Source organism: Myotis brandtii, unplaced genomic scaffold (genome assembly GCF_000412655.1).
Source record: "Myotis brandtii unplaced genomic scaffold, ASM41265v1 scaffold41, whole genome shotgun sequence".
NCBI classification, from domain to species: domain Eukaryota; kingdom Metazoa; phylum Chordata; class Mammalia; order Chiroptera; family Vespertilionidae; genus Myotis; species Myotis brandtii.
This window is the reverse complement of record NW_005365763.1, coordinates 1,277,771-1,298,505: the sequence shown is the minus strand read 5'-3', so window position 1 is coordinate 1,298,505 and position 20,735 is coordinate 1,277,771. Positions and strand designations below refer to the sequence as shown.

Here is a 20,735-nt window from a genome sequence, read left to right as displayed (position 1 = left end):
CGAAGGTGGCAGAGGAATAGATCCATGGGGGGCTTTGTGTTGGTGAAAGTAAATAAATAACTAGCAGGGATTAATTGTGGCATTATCTTCCCTAAAGGGATTCCTGAAATGGCAAGGACTTGTATGATTTTTCTGTGGGGAAAGTGGGGCAAGGAAAACAATATGAATAAAGGGTTATCTAAACAAGAATGGCAGCTGTTCTGAATCACAGCAGAAAATGTAAGCTTTTCAGCCAGACAATATCTCCCTAATCCTTGATGAAAATGTTATGAAAACAAAAGGGAAATAAGACAGGATTAATAACTGGAATTTTAATAACATTGGGGTCAGGATATGGTTACATTCTTTAAAGAGTCAGCTGTTAGTCCTGAAATCTAACTTGTTAAGTATTCTACTGTACTGTTTATTGTGTCTGAAAGTAGTTTAATGGGTCTATTGATAGGGAAGAATTAATATGTCATGGTTTAAGAATATTTAGTTATATTAAGACTCATTAATTCACCAACTCATTTGACATTTTAAATTGTGTGTGTTTACAGTTCACTGTACTGGAAGGATAAATATGTCAAATGGCTAAAATTTTAATTTGTTAACTAATAGAATATACTTTTTTCAATCCATTAGTTGATTTAGGGAACATTAACAATGGTTTATGGGGAAAACAGTACATTCTAATTTTAATGACAACATAACTTTAGAGGATATAAAATTAGTTTATGAAATATGATAATATGTAGTTTTCAAATAACATTAGCAATAACAATTTGTGTTTCTTTGAAAAATTTTTACTAGTAATTTTATTAAAATTGTATTTCAAATTCATTCTGTTCACCAATTTGATACCTTATTGGAGTTCAGGTTTTAAAATATTCCACATGATACTAAAACAAACAAACATATGCAGAATGGTTGAAGAGATCAACTTTCAACATATAAAAAGTAATTTTATTGAAAATGTACTGTTTAGAGTTTTTCATTACTGATTGGATTTTAATTATCATATGGGTTTTAATTTTTCACTTCTAGGACTGTGTAATTAAGTTGGGATGTATGTGCTCTGGAAATTGTAAGCATAGTAGTATCAGAGTACTACTATGTAAGCATAACATGCAAGCATATATATTTATGAAATATGCATAAATAATATACAATTATATATCTAATGCTCACTATTGCTGTACATACCTACATACACAGTACAGTTGACCCTTGAACATCATGGGTCCACTTAACATAGTTTTTTTTTTTTTCAATAAATACTGTACTGTTTTCCATCTGTGATCAGGAGTCTGCAGATACGGAGGGCTGACAATATGATCGCTGTACACCATTTTATATTGAGAAGTTGAGTATCCATGGATTTTTGGTACTTGTGGAGGGTCCTGGAACCAATCTTTATGAATACTGAGGGACAACTTAAGTTTTGGGGGATTCAAAAATTACATATGGATGTTTGACTGCTAGGTGGGGGAGGGGAGGTGGGTTGGCTCCAGTAACCCCAGTGTTGTTCAAATATCAGCTGCCTGTAAGCATCCTTGGATGTGAATGGGCACATAAGGCTTCAAGATAAAAAAATTTATTCAAAGTTTTATAGGAAAATATGATATGTTAAAAATGGAAAGAGTTAGTGTAGAATGTAAACAAAATAACTTCATTAGGGCATATATATGATGGTGTTTTACAAAACAAAAACAAAAATACATTGTTATTGCCTTGGGCTCACCTCCCAGTCTCTGTGGGTATGTCCTTTTTCAGTACCTGGGCCAGGACTAGGGTGAAGCAAGGTAGTTGCCCAGGGTTCAAAATGTAAGGAGGCACTCACTCGCAGGTTCCAACCCTAAACTTGCATGGCCCTGAGATTGAGTGCTGCCTTAAATTCAGAGCCCTAGGCACTTACCTTGCCTCATTCTAGGGGCCTGCTTTGTATTTGGTGGAAAAGATTGAGAAAGAGTATTCCTTTGTGTGGTTTTTAAGGATCCTATTTCTATTATCATATTTCGTATTATCTTTATAATTTGAGAAAGTCTTTGTTGGGCAATAATAAGTTATTTTGTATAGTGTTTTGCAGTTTACAAAGGGCTTTCACCTATGTCATTGAATTCTTTCATGGGCCTTGTGAGATGGATGAAGCAACTAGTATTCTCACATGTGGGCAATACATTTCAGTTCACTTAGCCTGACATCAGAGCATTTTCCTTGATGTCTTCCTTTTCATCAGTTTTGGTTTAGCTACTCTGTAAGAGCCAGTTATTTTATGCTCAGTAAGTTGTCACTTAATTTCTGATACATATCCAAACTAGATCACTATCCTTTTCCCAATATGGAGGATAATTCTCAAAAAGGCTCGTGAAGCTTGCTTCTGTCAGGAGCATAAGGAAGGTTGTCATAAACCCAGCTGACATAGTGGAAGTGACCCCCTCACATTCCAGTAGATTAGTTAACTGGGGAGGTACATTCTGCTACCTGGTCAGATAGGTAAGGTGGCACAGCACTGACATAGGAAAGCTATTTATTTTCTCGGTGTATCCAGAGGAAAATGATTTTCATTGTATGCGCTGTGCTCAGAAAACCTGAGATGCTTTTTAAAGTCTTTACAAGTTTTTACAAATAGGAGTGATTTCCAATATCCCTGCCACTTCCATTGGGAAAACACATCAAACTGTATCCTGTTCCAATGGTTTGCCATATACTTCATCATCTCTGCTTCAGCCACTGTGTTGGTATGACCATATCAAATATCATCTAGTCTAAGTCATGCTTTTCCTGACTTCCTCAAATACTGTTTATTCTCTCATCTATGCAGCCACAGCTTCTGCTATATACTTCTGGTTTGGTATTTTTCTTAGGAACTCAGAGATCAGAGATATTTTTCTTTTAAAAAAAATATATTTTTATTGATTTCAGAGAGGAAGGGAGAGGGAGAGATTGAAATATCAATGATGAGAGAGAATCACTGATCAGCTGCCTCCTGCATGCCCCACACTGGGGATCGAGCCTGCAAGCCGGGCATGTGCCCTGACTGCGAATCGAAACATGACCTCCTGGTTCATAGGTCAACGCTCAACCACTGAGCCACGCTGGCGAGGCGAGATCAGAGATCTTTTAACTTTTGTACCCAGCAGGATGCCTTAATCAGAATAGGTTCTAATAAAGATTGCTGAGTTGACCTTCTCAGTTTGATTAAGTATTGCAGAGAAACTACATCCTTATGAAACTACATGCCATAAGGTGCTTTTTTTTCTTTTCTGTAACCCCAGATAAAGGATATATAAGAAGACCAGAATACATATATCTTTTTTAAAACTTCTATTCATTTTCAATTTATATAGTTACTTGTTTGCTGCCAATATTTGTATTAATATATGAAAAGTTTCCTGAAATTTTCAATCATTTTAATGTCTAAAAGATATAAGGCTTATTTTTGATAATCACTTAAAAATAATAATGTATTGTCAAGTAGAGTGAGGAAAATGTCAGAGGGAAGTAGAAGAGGAGAGAACTCACATGGAGAAAGAATTACTAAATGTAAATTAATGTTGTATTTTCCTATTACTATACAGCCACAGTTTTTTTAAAAAATGTATTGTATTTGTGTAATTTAGTTTAAATATTTTTGAGGAATATACATATGTACACACTCATACACACAGGTATATATGAACTTTCCGAAATTGAATGTCTTCTATTTTTAGTAAATATGTTTATGTTTTTCTTTCTTTTCACACCAGCTCTTTGAGTCCAGATGTTGATCCAGTTCTTGCTTTTCAACGAGAAGGATTTGGACGCCAGAGTATGTCAGAAAAACGCACAAAGCAATTTTCAGATGCCAGTCAATTGGATATCGTTAAAACACGAAAATCAAAAAGCATGGATTTAGGTAGTGAGTACAGTCTCCATGAATCTTTATCTAAATAGATGCTTTCATATTAAAATTGATGGTCCCAAATACATGTTGTTTACTTGGAGCAATAGAGAAAATAAATGTGAAATGTGATAATTTGGCAAAAATTAATTTTTCTCTGAGTTTGAGATAAAAATATTTCTAATAAATGGCATGTTTATATAATGTGCAATATGTTAATATTTATGTTTTCTGATGAGAAAAGAAACAAACACATGTGCATATCATACATGAAAAGATATATTCATGTATCTTTATTTGAAGCAATGAAATGTTTTAACACTGGCTGTTTAAAACCAATTTCATTGAAATAATATTTGTTTGGTTTTGGCATTCTGAACTAAAAGAAAAAAGTTTTGGAGAAAAATCATTATCTCAATCCATGTCTAGAATTTAGGTACTTCATATTTTCCTTTTAATGCTATTCTTTAAGGTTTATTTAATAGAAACTCTCATGTGTTGATAAGAAAGGCATTTAATTGAATAATAATTTGAGAGACTATTGTAGAAAGTATTTGAAGCAAATGAGAGCAGGAAAATAACCATAGTTATTCAATCAAACACCAATCAGGTAGTGTCTCTTTTTAAATTCTAATCTACCAAAACAAACAAACAAACAAATAAATAAAATAATCATGCCTGTAAACTGATTGAATGATTTTTAAACCCTTTGTTAATCAACTGTAACTTATTTATGCTGTTCCTTGGTGGCTTTTTATACTTCAAAACTAAAAGCATTAATTTAAATTAATTAAATTTTACATGCATAAAAGAAAAATTTGGCAATACATTGCTTTGGCTAATTATGATATGCTAACATAAATAACATTACATGTCTGTGAAATGAAATGACTGGCATATTGCATGGAGACACTGCTTCCCCCCGCCCTTTTGATTATATATATATTTGCTTGAGTTTTCATATTATTTGCATGAAATATTACCTAAGAATTATCACATAACTGAAAAGATCTGGGAATGGTTGAAGCATGTTGGGCTGTGGGACTAACTGGGCTAACCATTATACATTTACCTTTTAACAGTAGCTGACGAGACTAAACTCAGTACAGTGGATGACCAGAAAGCAGGTAAGAATGGACCATTAAACTGTTGCCATAGAAACTGTGGTCCAAGGAGCTTATCATAATTATAGAGCTGCCAATCATATTGTATGTACACATAAATATTTCAGTCTTGCATGGATGTTTTCATTGTAGGAAATCAAATTATACAAGAAGAAAAAGTTTCTGTTAGGAGAAATTTATCAGTGTAGTACATCTAAATGGAAATGTAAATTAGTGCTTCAAAAATGCTTAAACAATCTAGATTTTTTTAATTATATTTGTGTAAGAATGTTTTGTAACAATTTAAGAAAAATCAAAATTCTGAAGACATAATCTCTTGGGTAGATTCTTGTTTTTAAGTTATTTCTTTTGCCTAGATTAACATCCAAAGAAATATTTTCAAAGTGGTGACTTTTATTTGAAGGGTAATAATAGCACAAGTATAAATATTTGTCATTGAAGGACAATGTCTAGTAATTGCTATCATTATTCACTCAGAAAACCTTTTTTTTTTCTAATGCAAGAATTAGCTCATAGTTACCTGACATTGAAATTAGACTGTATAATGTATATTGCTCCTTATCTTAACTTTGTGAACCTGTTTAAAAGTTTTTGTGCTCTAGCCGGTTTGGCTCAGTGGATAGAGCTTTGGCCTGCAGACCAAAGGGTCCCAGGTGTGATTCTGGTCACATGGTTGTAGGCTCCTCCCCGGCCCAGGCCCTGGTTATGGTGCATACAGGAAGCAACCAATCAATGTTTCTCTCTGTCTTTTCCTCTCTCTTCCACTCTCTCTAAAAATCAATGGAAAAATATCCTCAGGTGAGGATTAATCCTATATAATAAAGAGGTAATAACATCCCCCTAGGGGTCCCAGATTGGAGACGGTGCAGGCTGGGCTGAGGAACACCCCCCCTCCAAGTGCATGAATTTCGTGCACTGGGCCTCTAGTAAATAAATAAATAAAATAATAAAAGTTTTTGTTGTTGTTTTGTTTTGTTAACTATTTAGGATAACTTCAAAATGCTGTCTAAATTATACCATAGAAACAATTGGTTATATTGAACTGGGATTTTGCATTATAGTATATTTTACTTTTTATGTTATTTTATGAAAATAATAAAAGGAAAGTTTTTATTTACAATTAAAGTAATGTGCTTTGTACAATTAAGAATAGTGTTTTAATTATTCTAGGTCCAGTATGATGTAGCAATTATACCACTTACCACTAATTAGGTTCAATTCACCTTTTTAACCTATAGTAGTAATTGGTTTGAAAATGTGTATCCCACATATATATGTAAAGATGATTGTGAATTAGAGTTTTCACAATCTGTAGAGTAAAAGATAGATTGTAAAAATTATATCCAATAAATCATGGATTCACTGTAGTGCAAAGCAATTGACTATAGCCTCAGCTGTCAGTAAGTAGTTTTTTCTCTTATCAAACAAAATTCATTTAAATTTTGAACTAAAGTGAAAGAAAATCATTTTTGATAGTTTCCATATGTAAAATAATTTTTAGTTTTTGGAGATATTTTACAGTATTTTTAGGAAGTAACTTCTGTCCAAATTAATGTTCATAAAAACCAAAGTGAAAAAATTCAATAAAGAATATGAATTTTTACATTATGACAATTAGGTAAAGTAAAGGAAAATACTTAATTTAAACAACTCACAACTACTAAAAAAGAATAGAACAATTCATTGTGATTAAAATATAATGATATTCAGGTTTTAACTGGAAACATTAAATAACTTTCATGGTGAGAAGGGAAATTTTATCACCTTAATTGAATCGTGTTTATAGTGTTTTAACATCCTAGATATAAAGAGCTTTTTTTCTCTTTATTTACTACTAGAGGCCCGGTGCACAAAAATTTGTGCACTGCGGGGGGGGGGGGGTCCCGCAGCCCGGCCTGCGCCCATTCACAGTCCAGGACCCCTTGGGGGATGTCCACCTGTCAACTTAGGCCCACTCCCCAGGGGATCAGGCCTAAGCTTGCAGTCAGACATCCTTCTGGCAGCCAGGGAGCCCTCGGGGGATGTCCAACTAAAGGCTTAGGCCCCCAAGGGATCGGGTCTAAACCGTTAGTTGGACATTCTTAGTGCTGGATGGAGGTGGGAGAGGCTCCTGCCACCACCATTGCGCTGGCCAGCCCTGAGCCAGCTTCTGGCTGAGTGGCACTCCCCATATGGAAGTGCACTGACCACCAGGGGGCAGCTCCTGCATTGAGTGTCTGCCCCCTGGTGGCCAGTGCGCATCATAGCAACCGGTCATTCTGCCGTTCAGTCAATGTGCATATTAGCCTTTTATTATTATTATATAGAATGTGCAGACCATCCTACAAATTAAATTGGAAAAACTTGGGCTGGGGCAAAAAATAAAATTATTATATAGACAACAAATTTTCAGTTATTTTTCTCATTTCACTTCACTTGAATTTTTAAGATTATCATGATTTTATAGTTTAGTCCAGAGTTTTTTGGTAGAGTCATAGTGGCATTTTTAGCATAGATTGTCTGTCTAGCCATAAGCCTTTTATAATGAAAACTGAATTCCATTTCTCTTTGCCCTTGCAAAAGACATTCTATACTTGTTCTTCAGCAAGAGGGGCAGGAATAGAAAACAAGACCTAGGGAAAACAGTGTGATTATTATTTTCATGTAGTTCATGGAATTACGGGTTTTGTGATATTTGGGAGATAAATTTACTTTCTAAAAGAAAAGAGAGGACAGGAATTAGAAGATAATTGGGTTGCTAACAGTTTAATCCTTGAATAGAAAAAATAAATTATCCTAACGGACTAAAAGATTTATATAAGGAGCTTTAAATATTATTTAAAAATGAAAAGATAATTGATTTTTTTGTGTTTTGTAAATACCACTAATTCTTTGCCCATACTTTAATAAGAAACAAATTTTCAATTTTCCTTACTAGTAAATGTGGAATTTTTAATATTAGGGATCTCACTAACCCTCATCCAGGAATTTAAACACATTAGTTAACTAAACCTTTGTTAAAGTTTCTTTGACAAATATAATACTTAGGTGAATAATAACAATTTTACAGATCAAGAATCAGCAAGCTCTTTCTGTAAAAGACCAGATAGTAAATATTTACAGAGGCCATTATAGCAGTTACTTAATTCTGATGTAACATAAAGCAGCTATAAAATATATGTAAACAAACAGGCAAGGTTTGTTTCAAAATTTTTTTCCAAATTTGGCCCCAGATCTACTGATCCCTGTTATAGATTCACAAATTATAGATGCTTTGTTTTTATAATATTTTATTGTGAAAATTTTTAACCATATATTAATATAGAGACAGTAGTTCATTGATCTGTCATATATCCCATACACACCATTGATAATTATCAACATTTTGTTAAAATGTTATTCTACAGTATAACCTCTGATTTACACTTACAAAATATCTATTGCTTGTTTAGTTATACTTTGTTTTGCTTCCCAGATTTGCCTGCGTTTATGTATTTTTTAAATTTATTTTTTGTTAACTATCACCCAAGGATATTTCTTCCAAGTTTTTATTTTTTATTTATTTTCTTTTTTAAATTTATCTTTATTGTTGAAAGTATTACAGATGTCCCCTTTGTTTTCTTTTCCCATTGACCCTCTCAACCCCACACCAGCCCCTCCCAGGCCTTCACTACACAATTGTCTGTGCCCATGGGCTATGCATACATGTATATAAGTTCCCCAGTTAATCTCTCCCCCCATCCACACCTTCCCTCTGAAGTTCTTGTCTGTTCTATGCTTGTATGTTGCTGGATCTATAAATGTTCATCAGTTTATTTTGTGCATTTTTTGAAACCAAGAAATCACCAAATATTTGCTTTATTTATTTTGGTTCCTTGATTTCTTAATTTTTTGTTCAGTTACTTGGAACAAAATTTGTTTCCATCCTGTGACATAGCTTTTATGGGTATTTAGAACACAAACTTGTCAAAAGTTATACTAATGTTATCAAGAGAAAAAGTATTATTGATCATTCTGGAAAGAAATAGTTTATGTGAATTTTTGTCATAAAATAATCTCTATATATGCAAACCTACATTGAGAAAGTTAAATAAATCATCTTTTTTTTCCCAAGCACAATAATTATGGGATAATATTTCTTCATTGGAATCATCTGTCTGTCTTTCTGCCTGTTACATTTTTAACATATTTAAACTTAAAATTGCCATCTCATTGTGAAAATTAGGTGAAGATGTAATGTAAATGAATCTTAAAAAGATAATTCTTGTTTTGACTCTCTGAATTTAATTTTTACTCAGCTTTACACTCTGAGCCATAAAAAGCCTATGTCATCACCATATGTCTTTTAGTAATACCTTACCAAAGCTACTCCTGAATTATTAATCAATCGAGGGGCTGATGACCCATGTAGAGACAAACTAGTCTCTCCCACCTGCCCATTTGTTTGCATGAGTCTTTCTAATCATGTATGTGAAGAACTAATTTGTAACTTGGATTTCCCAGGTGGTAGTACAAAGCACGTACTTCAGTAATCTAGAGCCTAAATTTATCTACTTTTAAGCCCCAGGTTAGGCAGTGATGGATGACACTTGCTTACCTAGTTAAAGAAATCTGTTTTGATTGCCTCCTAAAGCATGGTGCTCTTGGTGTTATCTCAGGCCTTTCTGCCCTCGATCTCAAGAAATAGGGGCAAATTGTGAATTCTCTGAGTTCTTCCCTCCATCTTACTGAAAAGTTTTTTGGTAATTGGTCAGCACTTATTTCTCAAGGAGATATTATTTCCAGGCCTGGAAGTCTTAACTCCTCATGTCAGCTCTTCAGTCTCTCCTTTGTTACCTCTATCTAGGGAGAGCCCTTATGTAATTTGTTTCTGTTCAAGTCTTGTATTGATTCTTTCCATGGAATGTTAATACTGCCCAGAACGAGGTTTCAGCCTGGTGTCAGGGTGCCCTAATGGTATCGGTGACATGTAGTCTTTTGTGCTCTCTTTAAGTATGAGTTGTGAACATGCACTGTACTTGATGGAGCTCATTGATATGAAAGTGTAACTTCTGTTAAAAATTCGAAATATATTTCCAAATTTTGAACTATCAAAAACTAATTTCAATGAAGTTAAAAAGAGTACTCTTGGTTGCTTACCTTAGCCTTCTCATTATTTGTGCTCTACTAGTGAGCCTTTGGGTTATTCTGTTTCTTTTAGATTATTTACATAACTAGGAGCAGATGATTTGACAAAAATTTCACTTGGGCTAAAAATGGAAATTAATAACTTAAAGCTTAAAGTTTTACCTCATGAAAATAAAGAAAATAGACAAAATTTAATATATATTTGGGAAAAATAAAAATGACTTAATTTTTTCCTTAATTTATAAATGTTCAGGAATATAAATTCCACCACTAATTCTAATTAACATTTTATTTTTGTAACCCTCCAAGGTTCCCCCAGCAGAGATGTGGGACCTTCCCTAGGTCTGAAGAAGTCAAGCTCATTAGAAAGTCTTCAGACAGCAGTTGCTGAGGTGACTTTGAATGGGGATATTCCTTTCCATCGCCCACGACCTCGGATAATCAGAGGAAGGGGGTGCAACGAGAGCTTCAGAGCTGCCATTGACAAGTCTTACGATAAACCCACAGTGGATGATGATGATGAAGGCATGGAGACATGTAAGTTTATAATGTAAGGAAGAAAAGCAGTTGCAAATAGCTCGATAAAGCAGCAGTTTTTTAAAGTGTACCTCAGGGAACCCTGGGGTTCACAGTACCCTTCACAGGGAGGTCTAAACTACTTTCATAATAAGAAGTTGTTTATCTTTTTATTCTTATTCTCTCACAACTATACAGTGGGGTTTTCTAGAGGCAACATGTCATGTGACATTGTGGTAGAATGAATGCACATCAGATAGAAAAATCTTGTCTTTTCAGCCAGGTTTTAATGAGATTTGCTAAAATATAAAACAGTGCCACTGTTCTCACTATTATTTTTGGAAAAAGAGGTATTTTTTGTAAAAATATAATTTCTGTTAACATGAAATTTTATTTTTATAAAGTAATTAGTATTTTTAAGCTTTCTGTTTTAATTCAGTCAATATTGATAATACATAATATTTTTATTTTGAGTTCTTAATAATTTTTAGGATCATAAAGGTATATTGAGACCAAAATGTTTGAAAACCACTGCAACAGAGTATATGTATAATGTGATGTCTTCAATGACTATATTAATAATCTATGATTTTAAAAACATTTTTGTTTTGTTTTTATGAATTTCTCATGCTTTCCTTGAACTAAACTAACAAGATATTTTTATGAGTGTGTATTTCCAAATAGTAAAGTATTTTAAGCCAAGACAATTAAAAGTCAAAGGTTAATATGAATGAGCAATATGTTTTCCATCATATATTGAGAAAAAAATTAACATTTATAAATATGTACAATCGTATGCCTCAGGGAGTTATCATTCAATTTAAAAGTAAGGGAAGAACTCTACTAGTTTACATAGAAGAGAAAGGGCTTAGGAGTTTTAATAGTAAAAACTATTGATTAGCTTATATTGTTCATAACTACTAATATACATTGTAAGAAAAGTTGGAAACACCACATCTTAAAGGTAAAGCAAAGACCAGAGATAATTCAAGTGGATTGCAAACTACTTACAATTTAATGTTTGGATGGAATTCGTTCTCATACATATATAAGGAAAATTGTGGCGAGGAGGAAGAGTTTTTTGTTTTGTTTTTTAATTTAAACTCTTTATTGTTTAAAGTATTACATGAGTCTCCTTTTTCCTCCATTGACCTCTCCCCCGCCACTCCCACCTATAAGCACAAGTACTCACCCCCCCTACTGTCTGTGTCCATTGGTTTTGCTCATATGCATGCATGTAAGTACTTTGGTTGATCTCTTACCCCTCATCCCCCAGCCTTCCCTCAGGTTGGACAGTCTGTTCGATGCTTCTGTGTCTCTGGTTCTATTTTTTTTCATCAGTTTATATTGTTCATTATATTCCACAAATGAGTGAGATCATGTGATATTGATCTTTCTCTGACTGGCTTATTTCACTTAGCATAATGCTCTCCAGTTCCATCCATGCTGTTGCAAATGGTAAGAATTCCTTCTTTTTTACAGCAGCGTAGTATTCCATTATGTAGATGTACCACAGTTTTCTAATCCATTCATCTGCTGATGGGCACTTAGGCTGTTTCCAAATCTTAGCTATTGTAAATTGTGCTGCTATGAACATAGGGGTGCATATATCCTTTCTGATTGGTGTTTCTGGTTTCTTGGGATATATTCCTAGAAGTGGGATCACTGGGTAAAATGGGAGTTCCATTTTTAATTTTTTGATGAAATGCCATACTGTTTTCCACAGTGGCTGCACCAGTCTGCATTCCCACCAGCAGTGCACGAGTGTTCCTTTTTCTCCACATCCTCTCCAGCACTTGTCGTTTGTTGATTTGTTGATGATAGCCATTCTGACAGGTGTGAGATGGTACCTCATTGTTTTGATTTGCATCTCTCGGATGATCAGTGACTTTGAACATGTTTTCGTATGTCTCTTTGCTTTCTGTATGTCTTCTTTCAAAAAGTATCTATTTAGGTCCTTTGCCCATTTTTTGATTGGGTTGTTTATCTTCCTTTTGTTAAGTTGTATGAATTCCCTATAAATTTTGGAGATTAGGCCCTTATCAAAGATAACATTGGCAAATATGTTCTCCCATTCAGTGGGCTTTCTTGTTGTTTTGTTGATGGTTTCTTTTGCTGTGCAGAAACTTTTTATTTTGATGTAGTCCCATTTGTTCATTTTCTCTTTAGTTTCAACTGCCCTAGGAGCTGTATCAGTGAAGAAATTGCTTCGGCATATGTCTGAGATTTTGTTGCCTTTGAATTCTTCTAGAATTTTTATGGTTTCCTGTCGTACATTTAAGTCCTTTATCCATTTTGAGTTTATTCTTGTGTATGGTGTAAGTTGGTGGTCTAGTTTCATTTTCTTGCATATATCTGTCCAATTTTCCCAACACCAAGTATCTGTCCAATTTTCTCAACACCATTTATTAAAGAGACTGTCTTGACTCCATTGTATGCTCTTGCCTTCTTTGTCAAATATTAATTGAGCATAATGGCTTAGGTTGGGTTCTGGGTTCTCTGTTCTGTTCTGTTCCACTGGTCTGTATGTCTGTTTTTGTGCCAGTACCAGGCAGTTTTGAGAACAGTCGCTTTGTAATATAGCTTGATATCTGGTATTATGATCCCTCCAACTTTGTTCTTCTTTCTCAGTATTACTGCAGCTATTCGGGGTCTTTTTTTACTCCAGATGAATTTTTGGAGAGTTTGTTCTGGGTCTTTGAAATATGCCATTGGTATTTTAATGGAGATTGCATGGAATCTATAGATTGCTTGGGGTAATATAGACATTTTAATGATGTTGATTCTACCAATCCATGAACACAGTATATTCTTCCATTTGTTTATGTCTTCCTCTATCTCTTTTTAAAGTGTCCTGTAATTTTCTGAGTACAAGCTCTTTACCTCCTTGGTTAAATTTATTCCTAGGTATCTTAATTTTTTGTTGTAATTGTAAATGGGATTGTTTTTTTAGTTTCTCTTTCTGTGAGTTCATTATTGGTGTATAAAAAAGCCATAGATTTCTGGGTGTTCCTGCTACATTGCCGAATTCATTTATTAAGTCTAGTAGTTTTTTGATAGAGTCTTTGTGGTTTCTGATGTACAATATCATGCCATCTGCGAATAATGACAATCTTACTTCTTCGTTTCCAATTTGGATGCCTTTTATTTCTTCTTCTTTCTGATCGCTATGGCTAGTGCTTCTAGTACTATGTCAAACAGGAGTGGTCAAAGAGGGCATCCCTGTCTTGTTACTGTTCTTAGGAGAAATATTTTTAGTTTTTGCCCATTGAGTATGATGTTGGCTGTAGGTTTGTCATATAAGGCTTTTATTATGTTGAGGTATGATCCCTCTATTCCCACTTTGCTGAGAGTTTTTATCAGAAAAGGGTGTTGGATTTTGTCAAATGCCTTTTCTGCATCAATTGATATGATTGTGTGATTTTTGTCTTTCAGTTGTTTATGTGATGTATCACGTTTATTGATTTGCAGATATTGTACCAGCCTTGCATCCCTGGTATAAATCCCACTTGGTCATCGTGTATGATCTAATGCAATGCTGGATCCGGTTTGCTAGAATTTTGTTGAGGATCTTGGCATCTATGTTCATCAGGGATATTGGCCTGTAATTCTCTTTCTTTGTAATGTCTTTATCTAGTTTTGGGGTTAGGGTAATGCTGGCTTCATAGAAAGAGCTTGGAATTGTGCCTTCTTCTTTAATATTTTGGAATAGATGGAGAAGGATAGGTTTTAGTTCTTCTTTGAATGTATGGTAAAACGCCCCTGTGAAGCCATCCAGTCCAGGACTTTTGTGATTACTGTTTCAATTTCATCCGTGGTTATCAGCCTATTCAGGTTTTTTAATTCTTTCTGATTGAGTTTTGAAAGGTTGTATTTTTCTAGGAATATGTCCATTTCATTGAGGTTGTCCAGTTTGTTGGAATAGAGTTGTTTGTAGTATTTTTTTACAATCCTTTGAATGTCTGTAGGGTCAGTTGTTACTTCACCTCTTTCATTTCTGATTTTGTTTATTTGGTTCCTCTCTCTTTGCTTCTTGGTGAGTCTGGTTAGAGGTTCATCAACCTTCTTTATCCTTTCAAAGAACCAGCTCTTGGTTTCACTGATCTTTTGTATTGTTTTTGTTTTGTTTTTTATCTCTATGTCATTTATTTTTGCTCTGATCTTTATTATTTCCTTCCTTCTGGTTACTCTGGGCTTTTCTTGTTGCTTTCTTACTGATTCTTTAAGTTGCAAGGTTAAATAATTTATTACCATTTTTTCTTCTTCTTCTTCTTTTTTTTTTTTTTTTTTACAGGGAGGCCTGTAGAGCTATGAACTTCCCTCTCAGGACTGCTTTCATTGTATCCATAGATTTTGGGTTGTTGTGTTTTCATTGTCATTTGTTTCCAAGATGGTTTTTTATTTCTTCTTTGATCTCTTTTGTAGCCCAATCATTGTGTAATAGCATGCTATTTAGCCTCCAAGTGTTTTTTTTTTTTCATTGTTTTTATTGTAGTTGTTTTCTAATTTTATGCCATTGTGATCTGAGAAGATGCTTGGTATGATTTCTGTCTTCTTGAATTTAAAGAGACTTTGCCTGTGTCCTAATATGTGGTCTATCTTTGAAAATGTCCCATGTGGAGAAGAATGTATATTCTGTATCTTTGGGGTGAAATATTCTGAAGATGTCAATTAAGTCCATCTGATCTAGTAAGTCATTTAGGATTGCTTTTTCTTTGCTGATTTTTTGTTTAGAGGATTTATCCAGTGGTGCCAATGGGGTATTAAAGTCCCCTACTATGACTGTATTGCTGTTGATCTCTCCCTTGATATCTTCCAGAAGTTTTTTTTATGTATTTGGGTGCTCCTGCTTTGACTACATATATGTTTACGAGAGTTATATCCTCTTATTGAATTGCTCCCTTTAGTATTTTGAAGTGGCCTTCCTTATCTCTTGTTATGACCTTTACTTTGAGGTCTATTTTGTCAGATATAAGTATTGCTATCCCAACTTTTTCTCATTATCATTTGACTAAAAAATTGTTTTCCATCCCTTCACTATCAGTCTGTGTGAATCCTTTGTTCTGAGGTGGGTCTCTTGTAGACAGCAAATATATGGGTCATGTTTTCTTATCCATTCAGCTACCCTATGTCTTTTGATTGGGGCATTTAATCCATTTACGTTTAATGTTATTATTGATAAGTACTTGTTTGTCACCATTTTTATTCTTTATGCTTGGATTCCTTCTTGCCTTTTTATTTCTTCTTTTTACAGCAGTCCCTTTAGCATTTCTTGCATTGCTGGCTTGGTGGTAATAATCTCTTTTACAAAAAACCAACATGTTTTGTCCTAGCTAATTTAGTTCAGTGGATAGAGCATCAGCCTGCAGACTGAAGGGTCTCGGGTTCGATGCCAGTCAAGGACACATGCCCGGGTTCTGGGCTCGATCCCCAGTGGGGGTTGTGCAGGAGGCAGCTGATTGGTGATTCTTTCTCATCATTGATGTTTCTCTCTCTCTTTCCCTCTCCCTTCCTCTCTGAAATCATTAAAAAATATCAAACAAACAAAAAAACACATTTTTATTGATTTTAGAGAGAGAAGGATGGAGAGGGAGATAGAAACATCAATGTGGAGGAAACATTGATTGCTTGCCTCCTGTATGCCCACTACTGGGGATCAAGCCTGCAACCCAGGCATGTGCCCTCACCTGAAATCCAACCGACAGCCTCTTGGTGCATGGGTCAGTTCTCAATCAACTGAGCCACACTGACTGGACAAGGAAGAAGAGTTTTCAATAAAAATCACATTCTTGATTTTGAAGATGGTGGCATAGGTAAACAAACACCTGTACTCGCTGCCTCCCACAACCACATCAAAATTACAATTAAATACAGACCAACCATCATTCAGAACCACTGGAAAGCTGGCTGAATGGAAGTCCTACAACTAGAGAAGTAAAGAAGAAAGCACACCGAGACTGGTAGGAGGTATGGAGGCACAGAATGGGCTGGTCCAGCACTCACATGTGCTGCTTTTTTAATCAGGAGGGATATCATCTCTGCTGAGGCTACCCTGAGGAGCAAGGGGTCTCAGCTTCACACCAGACCCCCGGCCCAGTCCCAAGCTGGGAAGAGAAGTCCCTATGGGCAGTAAGAACTATGGGCTATAAAAACCAGTGTGGATTGGGGCTCAGTGACACAGAGGCTGCTGGAGACCCAGCTGTTCCTCTTAAAAGGCCAGCACCACAAACTGAACTTACAAGATCCTGTTTCCTCTGAGCTCCAGAACCAGGGCAAGGCTCTTGGGAACACAGACACATATAAGCAGGAACTAGATTGTGTAGCATTGAGGCAGGAATTCGGTGGGGCAGCTTTCTCCCAGATGGAGGTGTTTGCAGGGATCATTGTTCCTGTGCTGGGACCCCATGGTCGCAGGGCTGACTGGCAGGCTTTTCTGTTTGCTCCACCCTGGTGATTCCCTAAGATCACCTCATCCAGATTACAACCCCACCCATGCTGTGTGCTGCGGCTTTTGCATATGAATGGCCTGTCCTTGCCCAGGCTAAAATCTCTCAAGCAATTGGCATCTGGGTCAGGGAGCCCCAAACCTATCAATAAAACACCCAAGACCCGAAACCAGCACCAGCCTGCCTTGCTTCATAGCTGGGGCTCATCTGGGCACTTTCAAACACAATACAAAGAGGAGGAATCTGCAGATCTCTCTGTAGCTCCTGCTGGGTAGCCCCAGGAAGTGGCTGGCTTTGCACCTCCCTGGACACCCTAGAGTCAGTGTACCTAGTGGTCAGTGTCAGACCATACCAGATTACAATTCTACACATCCGTAAGTGACACACTCAAGGGACAGACTCTGTGAGCACTAAAGCCCCTCTGAAGCAAGTTGTGCTCCATAGGGGTGTTTCCTGCACAGCAGTTTTTCCACTGTAGTCACAACTGGTCCTTACAGCCAATTGGCCTGGAGGTCAGTTCCTCCCAGTGACACCAACAGCAATCACATCTCAACTACAACAAGACTGTGCTCACAGCCCACAGAGGGGTATACCTAGATCTCCCAGCTCAGGTGACTAGGGAGGCTGAGCCACTGGGCCCTATAGAACACCTACTAAACAAGGCCATTCTACCAACTCAAGGAGACATAGCAGCTCTACCCAATACATAGAAACAAACACAGGGAAGCAATCAAAATGCAGAGACAAAGAAACATGTCACAAATGAAAGAAATGGAAGAAAGAAAACTACTGGATATAGAGTTCAAAACCACGATTATAAGGTTAATCAAGAATCTTCTACAAACCTTCAAAAAAATGGAAAAGGACCATTCAGAAATTAAGAATACACTGACTAAAATAAAGAATAATATACAGAGATTCAATAGTAGAGTAGAGGATTCTGAGAATCAAATTAATGATTTGAAATATAAGGAAGCGAAAAACACCCAACCAGAAGAACAAAAAGAAAAAAGAATCCTAAAATATGAAGATAGTGTAAGGAGCCTTTGAGACAACTTCAAGTGTACCAACATTTGCATTATGGGGATGCCAGAAGAAGAGAGAGAGCAAGATATTGAAAACCTATTTTGAAGAAATAATGGCAGAAAACTTCCTCTACCTGGTGAAAGAAATAAACTTACAAGTCCAGGAAACACAGAGAGTCCCAAACAAGAGGAACCCAAAGAGGACCACACCAAGACACATCATAATTAAAATGCCCAGGGCTAAAAACAAAGAGAGAATATTAAAAGTAGCAAGAAAAAGCAGTTAGTTACATATAAGGGAATGTCCATAGACTATCAGCTGATTTCTCAACAGAAACTATGCAGGCCAGAAGGGAGTGGCAAGAAATATTCAAAGTGATTAATAACAAGGACCTACAACCAAGTTTACTCAGCAAAGCTATCATGTAGAATTGAAGGTCAGATAAAGAGCTTTACAGACAAGAAAAAGCTTAAGGAGTTGATTACTACTAAACCAGTATTATATGAAATGTTGAAGGGTATTCTTTAAGAAGAGGAAGAAGAAGAAAAAGATCAAAAATATGAACAATAAAATGGCAACAAATACATACCTATCAACAATTGAATCTAAAAATCAAAATAAATGAATAAGAAATCTAATGAACAGAGCAAACTGGTGAATAAAATAGAATCGGAGACATGGAAATGGAACACACTAACGATTCTCAGATAGAAGTGGGTTAGGGGGCCGAGAAGAGATTAAACAAAGATCTTATATGCACTACCTATGGACACAGACAATAGGGTCATGAAGGCCTGGGGCAGGGCAGGAACTGGGTAGAGGGAGGCAATGGGGGAAAAAGAGGGACATCTATAATAATCTCAACACTACAGATTAAATATATATATATATATATATATATGAAAAAAATCACACTCTTAGGAGTTTCAAAGCAAAATTATATAATTTTTGCCTGTCGCATATCATATAATGTGTTTCGGAAGATGAATATTGCTGCCATAATGTAACATGCAAAGCAAAACTCAGAAGATTGCTCCACCTTGTCCCCCTCCCAATTCTCTGTCTATATCTGGACAGTTTGTGGTGTTTCTTTTTCACTTCACCCAACCAGTGATTTCAAATTTATGCAGCCTATTCTTGCTTGACGAAGAACATATTTTTTATTTTTGCTGCCTCGCCTTGTCTCCAATATCCTGAGTCATATGAGCTTTCAACCTTCTTGAGTTTTTTCCCATTGTAACCATGGTTCCTTGGCATCCTAACAAATATGACTTTTGCAGCTCTTCTAAGGCAGGAACTGTGTTATCTGTAGATGTTGCCTCTGTCTCTCCTGGGTATATATTTAATAAGAGATGTAGTACTTGGCCCCTCAGTATTTGTTTTTTAAGCATCTACAATTTATGATGCTTCTGAACATGTTGTTGTTAAAATGTTATTTAAATTCCCTTGTTTAATGAAGTTTTTTCATTTATATTACTCTTTAAAATGCAACAGGGGATGAAATCTTAATTCTATAGGGACAGCCTCCAGAGCTTCCCACCAAAGTGGACATCTAAGTTTGTCCCTATATAAACTTAATTTCCTTTTTAAATTGTAGATAACATATTTATGAATATTATATTAAAGCTTATTCATCCAACTATCATCAATACCAAAAAAAGTAAATAGACTAATTACAATTTCTGAGCCCAAAGTAAATTCTGGACAAGACTGGCAAGGATACTTGTAACATGAGCACTTACAACTACAAAGTACCCTGTTTTCCAAAGTCTGATTTGAACAGACCAGTCTTCTGAACTTTGGATGGCAAATGAAAGACAACTATCATACATTTCTAATATTTGCAGTTTGAATTGTTGAAATTTAATTAATAGAGTGGTGCAAACACTGACCTGGAGTTCAGATGATTTGCATCCTAGTCTACATTCTTCTAACCAGCTTGGAATTTTGGTCAAGCCATTTAAAATCCGTGAGCTTTAATGTTCTCACTTGTGAAACTGAAGATTTGGACAACTAAGTCACTGATTTTCAGGTTGTGTATGGTGACATCTGGTCAGGAGGGGCCCCTCAGTGCTTTGGGGACAATCAGGAAGCAAATGAGAGGCTAAGCAGTTGGACTCTACAAAGGCTTCATGCCTCCCTTGCTGCCACCACTTCTCTGTCTTGACAGTTGTGGGTTTTTTAAACCACTTTTAATACATTGTGGTTCTTTATAAATTTTAATTTTAATAAAAGGTAGTTTGCTGCTATTCATAAAAATTTTGAAAAGCTCTGGTTTCGATGGTTTCTGAAGTCCCTTCTAGTTTTCCCATTTCATGATTCTATGTATACTTGTCAGTTACCTCCCTAAGTCCTGCCTGCTATCCTCTCTCACTTCTGTAAGGTCCATGAAGGAGTACATCATTATGTCTATTTTATTCCTGCAGAACCAAGCACAAGGCTTGGGAAATTGTAGGATTCAGTGCATATTTGTTATATCAGTAAGTGAGCTCCTATATAACTAGCACCATTGTATGCCTGAGAGAGAAAGGGAGAGGGAGAGAGGGGCACTTTCAGAATGCAGTATATGGAATGGTCGTGACATTTTGCTGTTTCTGTTTGTGCTCCCACACTGGACCTGCATGTCACTGACCTCAATACCTCAGCAAACTCTTT

At 35.7% G+C, this 20,735-nt stretch overlaps 1 protein-coding gene across 6 annotated transcripts in view; it reads left to right on the top strand.

The window, feature by feature from the left end:
• Positions 1–20,735, top strand: part of PARD3 (par-3 family cell polarity regulator) — a 744,562-nt gene that overhangs the window by 443,063 nt on the left and 280,764 nt on the right. For 5 of the 6 annotated variants that reach the window (XM_014545438.1, XM_014545440.1, XM_014545439.1 and 2 more), the window contains 3 exons: positions 3,729–3,880; positions 4,945–4,989; positions 10,402–10,629. In XM_014545438.1, coding sequence (XP_014400924.1) covers positions 3,729–3,880; positions 4,945–4,989; positions 10,402–10,629 — 425 coding nt within the window. The remainder of the gene's footprint in view (positions 1–3,728; positions 3,881–4,944; positions 4,990–10,401; positions 10,630–20,735) is intronic. The other variant, XM_014545437.1, reaches the window with a different exon arrangement.